The sequence below is a fragment of the Canis lupus genome, chromosome 1 (genome assembly GCF_003254725.2).
Source record: "Canis lupus dingo isolate Sandy chromosome 1, ASM325472v2, whole genome shotgun sequence".
NCBI classification, from domain to species: Eukaryota; Metazoa; Chordata; class Mammalia; order Carnivora; family Canidae; genus Canis; species Canis lupus.
In genome coordinates, this window is record NC_064243.1 from 107,532,692 (window position 1) to 107,539,005 (window position 6,314).

Genomic DNA, 6,314 nt, shown 5'->3' on the forward strand with positions numbered 1-6,314 from the left:
GGAAAATGAAAGGATAGTGTGGCAGGAGCTTGGGGAGCCAATAGAGCAGGGCAGGGTCAGAGGCAGGCCAGGGGGCAGGATATTTGCACCACTCTTCTTCGAACTACTGGACAGATCTTAGGAGGTCAGAAAAGACTTCTAAGTTGAAGTTGTAAACTTGGATGGGTAATTTAAGATGTGCATGGGTGAGAGTGAAAATAATTACCATACTAGCACACTTACATAACATTGGTTATTTGGTGAGGATTGTTTTATTTTTATTTATTTTTATAAGGATTGTTTTAAATATAAACTTGGGATACCTGGCTGGCTCAGTGGGTGAACAGTGGGATCTTGATCTCGAGGTTGTGAGTTCAACCCCCATGTTGGATGTAGGAATTAAAAATAAAATCTTAAAAAAAAATTAAAAAATGCAAATAAATCTGAGCTCTTTTGGGGCCTTAGAGTCCTGTAAGGCATGTGCTATTTTTAGCCACATTTTATGGGTAAGAAAACAGCTTATGGAACGGTTTACAAAGGTGAAATTGGACAGCCGAAAGCCTTGAGCAAATCACCATATATTTATGTACTTTTAAAAGATTTTATTTATTCATGAGAGACACAGAAGGAGAGGCAGGCTCCTTGCAGGGAGCCTGATGCAGGACTCAATCCCAGGACCCCAGGATTGCAAATCACCATTTAAAGGCCAGTAGGGGGACACCTGGGTGGCTCAGTGGAGCATCTGCCTTCAGCTCAAGGTGTGATCCCGTGGTCCCAGATAAGAGTCCCACATTGGGCTCCCTGAATGGAGCCTGCTTCTCTCTCTGCCTTTCTCTGCCTCTCTCTGTGTCTCCATGAATAAATTAATAAAAATCTAAAAAAAAAAAAAAAAAAAAAAAAAAAGGCCAGTAGGAAGATAAGTTGATTCCAGGGAGGTCCAGAAAGCTGGAATTGATCCTTTTTTTAGAGATCAGTGAGCCCAGCTCCAGGCCCCCTAGGAGAGATAACTCCCAAGTTTAATAAAATTTAGGCCGATGCCAAAGAAAAGTGACAAAACCCACCAGCCCTTAGTTCAAAAGCGGCTTCAGGACAAGAAGAGGCAAATTTGAGGATGATGGGAAATAGAAAGTTTGTCCTGTATTGAGGTACTCACCTTTATCCCACGGGTGGTGGATAATTGTTGGTTCAGATACAGACAGTAACATACACACAGGGGACATTGCTTGCTACAAATCAGAAGGTTTTATTTCTTGTATGAAACCACACACACAAAATAAATAGTTCATATAAATAGGAAACTACATGATCTTAGCCACGCCTCCCACTGAGGTCCAGGCCAGGGGATAGGGACACAGGAATGGAGGGAGATGCCCCAACATGGCTCAAGGGTGTGGTCTGGATGGAGGAGACTGGTAAAGTCTGGGCAGGAGCAGGTGTGGTGGCCAGAGGAGGGGTAGGGTTCCCGCAGCGTGCCCAGGCCCTGGCCCGGGCAGCAGGGGTGAGACAGGGGCCCAGCTGCTCCTGGGCCTGGGCGATCCGCCGGGCGAAGCGACTACGATCTCGGGCGAGCTGCTCCCAGGGTCCGCGGCGGGCTGCCTGAGCCGGTCCTGCCCAGACAGCCAGGAGATGGACAGAGACTTTCTCGGAGAAACGGACCTGGAGACGGACCAGCACAGACACAAGACACACGTGTCCACAGGGGGGGCAGGGGGGAGAGAGAGAGCCAAAACAAAAATTAGTTGCACAAAAATGCTTGTTATCTTAGTCACCTGCTAGTCACTCACCCACGGGATTCTCCATGTGACTCACTGCAGGTGGAGGCTGTTTCCTGGTGCTGACATGAACCACAACAGCTTCCCTCTTCCCACAGGGCCTCTTCCCATGGGGCCCCAGCCTCTTGCAAAGGATTGCATTACAGTGAACACAACCCTCCCAACAGGGTTTGCATGCAATCCCCTGCAACACACAGGGGGTCCAGAAATTGGGGCACTCAGGCCTTCTGCCCCCAGGCCTAGGACTTCCAGCTCTTCCCCTAAGACTTGAGAATTTGAGCCCTCAGTACCCACCTTTCTGGCCGTTAGGGGAGTCTCAGGGTCTGGATGCCGGGTGGGGGTTTCTGGGGGCTTGAGTCGCCTCTGCAGTCGGAGGGGCAGCCGAGGAGGAGCCCAGGGAGGTGGTGGCTTTTCTCCAGGTAAATAGATGGCCACTCGGAAGGGGCAGGGCTCAGCTTCTCCCCCTCTCTCTGTGTCCTCTCCAGGCTGGTATGTCCAGCCCCTGAGGAGGGTGCCCTGAGCCTGAAGTGAGGGACTTGGCTCTGAGTTAACTGCTTCTGAATCATCATCTTCCTCTGTGTCCTCTCCTGGCCTATACACCCAGGCCCTCACGAGGGCACTTGTGGATGGGATGGAGGAGGGATCATATGCTTCTCCCTCCTCTTCAGCTGCTCCTGAGTCACCGTCATCTTCTTCCTCTGAGTCCTCTCCTGGACAATACACCCAGGCCCTCACGAGGGCACTTGTGGATGGGATGGAGGAGGGACCCTCAGCTTCTCCCTCCTCTTCAGCTGCTCCTGAATCACTGTCCTCATCTTCTTCCTCTGAGTCCTCTCCTGGACGATACACCCAGGCCCTCACGAGGGCACTTGTGGATGGGATGGAGGAGGGACCCTCAGCTTCTCCCTCCTCTTCAGCTGCTCCTGAATCACTGTCCTCATCTTCTTCCTCTGAGTCCTCTCCTGGCCGATACACCCAGGCCCTCACAAGGGCACTTGTTGATGGGATGGAGGAGGGACCCTCAGGTTCTCCCTCCTCTTCAGCTGCTCCTGAATCACTGTCCTCACCTTCTTCCTCGGAGTCCTCTCCTGGCCGATACACCCAGGGCCTCATGAGGGCACTTGTGGATGGGATGGAGGAAGGACCCTCAGGTTCTCTCTCCTCTTCAGCTGCTCCTGAATCACTGTCCTCATCTTCTTCCTCTGACTCCTCTCCTGGCCAATACACCCAGGCCCTCATGAGGGCACTTGTGGATGGGATGGAAGAGAGAACCTCAGCTTCTCCTTCCTCCTCAGCTGCTCCTGAATCACTGAATTCATCCTCCTCCTCCTCCCATTCCTCTCCTGAGCAACACTCCCAGGCCCCGGGGCAAAAGCCTGAAAATGAGGAGGAAATGGAGCTTTTTGTGGCTTCTTTATCCTCTGTTCTTTCTTCCTCTATGGCTTTATCTTCTTCCTCCCTGGGACAGTACACCCGAGTTTTGGGCTTGGATCTTGGAGATAAAGGGAAAATCGGTGTTCTGGAAGCTTCTTTGTTTATAGCTTCTCCTTCCTCCTTTTCCTCCCCTGGACAACACTCCCAGTGTGATGGAGGAAAAGAGAAGAACATGACCACTTTGTCTTCTGCAGCTCCTCCTTCCTCAGATTTCTCCTCAGAAGGGTCCTGTGGGGTTCTTATCAGAAGGCTGGGGGACAGGGGAGCAGGCTGGCCATCTAGGAATTCACTTTCCTGCTCTTTAGGGACACTGGTTGCTGCTTGTTCCCCACCATATTCTTCATCTTCATTATCTGAAAGTCCCCCTGCTTTAAGAGAAGAGCTGTTGGCTTTTAGATTATGGCGGGCCCCCCAAAATGCTTCTCCATTCTCATCACTTGCTCCACTGTCTCCAATCTCTTCTTCAAAGTGCCTGCCCCAGAGGGGATGGTGGGGGACTAGAAAAGTCTTAGCTTCTCTCTCCAGGCCAGGTTTTCCCCGATCCGTTTTGGTTACTGCTTCCCACGGCCAGGGTTCTGGAGATCCTGGGCCTCTCAGGTGGCTCCAGGCCCTGCTGAGAAGGCCCATCAGCGGGGACAGGAGGAAAAAGGGGTAGGTATCCCTCCAGGGGGCAGACTGATGGGGCACTTGGCCTGGGGCCATCTGTCTGTGCTGGAAATAAACAAAGGAAATAGTTTAGAAGCCATTTAGGGAAGAGTATCAAGCGAGGACTGAGTCATAGCAACCATAAACAGTAACACAAATAGCAACAAGAGAGTCCCTGCCCCACATTCTTGCTGATTTCTGCCACTTCCATCTCTAGCAGAGGCACAGCTTTCCCACCTCTCTTCTCTCAATACCCAGGAGTCAGAGGTTCCAGCCTCTTCTCTCAGACCCAGCAGTCCCAGACCCCAGAATTGAGAACACAGGTCCTCGACTTGCTTCCCTTGGGGACAAGGTCCTAGTCCCTGGTTCTGTCATTTTCTTGAGGATCGACAAATCAGGCCCTCATCACCCTCCCCCCTCTGAGACTCAAGAACTGCGGCTCCCCCTGCCCAGTTCCATCCCTTCCACCAGGGATCCAGGAGTTTGGCTTCCAGAACCCTCCTCTCGCCAGGCTCAGGCCTCCAGGCTCCCAATTTCTTCTCCTGCGTAGGTCTGGGCCCTCGAATCTGTCCTGGTCCCATCTCTCCCCAAATACAGGAGTTCCGGTTCCCAGGCCCTCCTTCCTCAGGATCCTGGGGTCCCGGCCTCAAATTCTCCTGTCTCGGTACCCAGAAATGGGTAATCCCTTCTTCCTTACTGACCAGGAGTCTGATCCCCAGCTCCCCAACTGCTCGGGGCCCAGGCGTTCGGACCCCTCGCTCACCGATGGGGGGCTACGCGTCAACCTGGGGGCAGGAGCGCCGGCTCGGGTTGCCACCAGCGATCGCAGCTCAGGACGGCTCGGGAGGCCAGCGCGTTCATCTCGCCCTCCGGTGTCGGGCTCGGGGACTCCGGGTACCACCGGCTGCTGCAAGCGCTGTCGCGGCGAAGGGATGCGGCGTCCTGAACCTGAGCGTGTAAGTTGCACAGCAGAGCTTGGAACTGACGCAGCCTCCAAAGGCCTTTATAGCCCAGCGCAACCTCACGTGCTGACGTCACGGGGGCGGGGTTTTGAAACCAAAACCACCCGGCTCGGGATTGGAATTCTCGCGGAGATTCCAGGGGTTTTATGACGACACAACGACGTTTCCGAGCGCGACCACGCCCGAAACGGGCGAGCTGTCAATCAAATGCGTGCGGGGCTTCGGGAGCCGCGGGTTTTCTCCCAATTCCCGTTCCGGTGCGAAAACGCCTTCCCAAAACCCCAGTGTAATCAGCAGGCCTCAGACCAGAGTCCCCCCTTCACAACGGTCCCGCTTCCTTCCTGGTTGGGGAGATGGTTGATTCCATTTCACAGATGAGAAACTGAGGCTCCGGAATGAAGTCCCTTGGCGGAAGTGGTCACAGCAATCCACATTGATTGCAGATGAGAACAAGAATGCAAGCACGCTGAAGGCAGGCACTTGGCTTTGCTCACTGCTTTTTTCTTTCTTTCTTTCTTTTTCTTTTTTTTTTTTTTTTAAGATTTTATTTATTCATGAGAGAAACACAGAGAGAGGCAGAGGCACAGCCAGAGGGAGAAGCAGGCTCCATTCCGAAAGCCTGATGCGGGACTCGATCCCGATCCCGGGACTCCAGGATCAGGAGGCGCTAAACCACTGAGCCACCCAGGGATCCCCATAATCATTGTTTTTTTTTTTTTTTTTTTTCCCCTCGGTGCTGGACACATAGTAGGTGCTCGACATATGTGGGTGAGTGGATTCGAAACCAAAACCTCAAAAGACTCATTAACTGGTCTCAAGCCCGAGGCTCCGCACCTGGATTTCATCCACTTCAAACTCACAAGAGCTCATACACAAACCGAAATTCTGGCCAAAGTGCATCCACTGAACCTCATGGGAGTGGGGTCTCCAGCCACAAGTTTCAGACTCTGGGACACAGTCCCAATTCCCTGCCCCATCCCTCCTACCTGGTCCCTAATTTTGCTCCTTGAAATATCCTCAGTGTAGAACACAGTGCTCACCTGGATCTGAGCTAGATGTTTGGCCATGGCCCCTTGACCCTGCCCTAGCCATGATCCAGGAATCCGGGGTCACTCCCTCCTCTCTGGAAAACCTGGACCTGTCCACCCAGAAACACCTTTCCAGATGCCGGACTCCGTTAACAACTCAGGAGTTCTAACTCCAGGCTCACACCTTTACACCTTTTCGTGTATCCAGAAGTGTGAGCCCCCTCTATTCCAGGATCTCAGCTACCTCCTTTTAGGGTACAGTGACCTGGGCCCTGGAGTCCAGGCCCAGCTCCTCCTCTCCAAACAGTTAGGAATCCCAGCCCAGCAGGGACCCAGGAGTCAGGGGAGCCCCAGCCCCTCCCCTCAGCTGTGGGGCAGCGGAGCCAGGGGTCAGGCTTGGAAGGGGTGGGGGGAGGCCAGGAGGGGCGGGGTCAACCGGGATTGGAAGGGGAGACCGCAGCGTGGGCGGCTGGCAGACCAGCAGGGAGGAAAGA

The 6,314-nt window shown here is 53.3% G+C and overlaps 1 protein-coding gene across 3 annotated transcripts; it reads right to left on the reverse strand.

The window, feature by feature from the left end:
• Nucleotides 1-1,198: 1,198 nt before the first annotated feature.
• PPP1R15A (protein phosphatase 1 regulatory subunit 15A) lies at nt 1,199-4,848 on the reverse strand. Of its 3 annotated transcripts, XM_049093857.1 has the most exons (4): nt 4,594-4,848; nt 2,819-3,896; nt 2,046-2,692; nt 1,199-1,635 (listed from the first exon to the last, which is right to left on the reverse strand). In XM_049093857.1, the coding sequence occupies exons 2-4, from the start codon at nt 3,885-3,887 to the stop codon at nt 1,288-1,290; spliced, it is 2,064 nt and encodes a 687-aa protein (XP_048949814.1). In that variant the 5' UTR covers nt 3,888-3,896; nt 4,594-4,848; the 3' UTR covers nt 1,199-1,287. The 3 variants fall into 3 exon arrangements, with proteins under 3 accessions (XP_048949814.1, XP_025280141.3, XP_025280142.3); XM_025424356.3 differs by having other exon boundaries at nt 2,046-3,896; XM_025424357.3 differs by having other exon boundaries at nt 2,046-3,896; nt 4,532-4,823.
• Between the last annotated feature and the right edge of the window lie 1,466 nt (nt 4,849-6,314).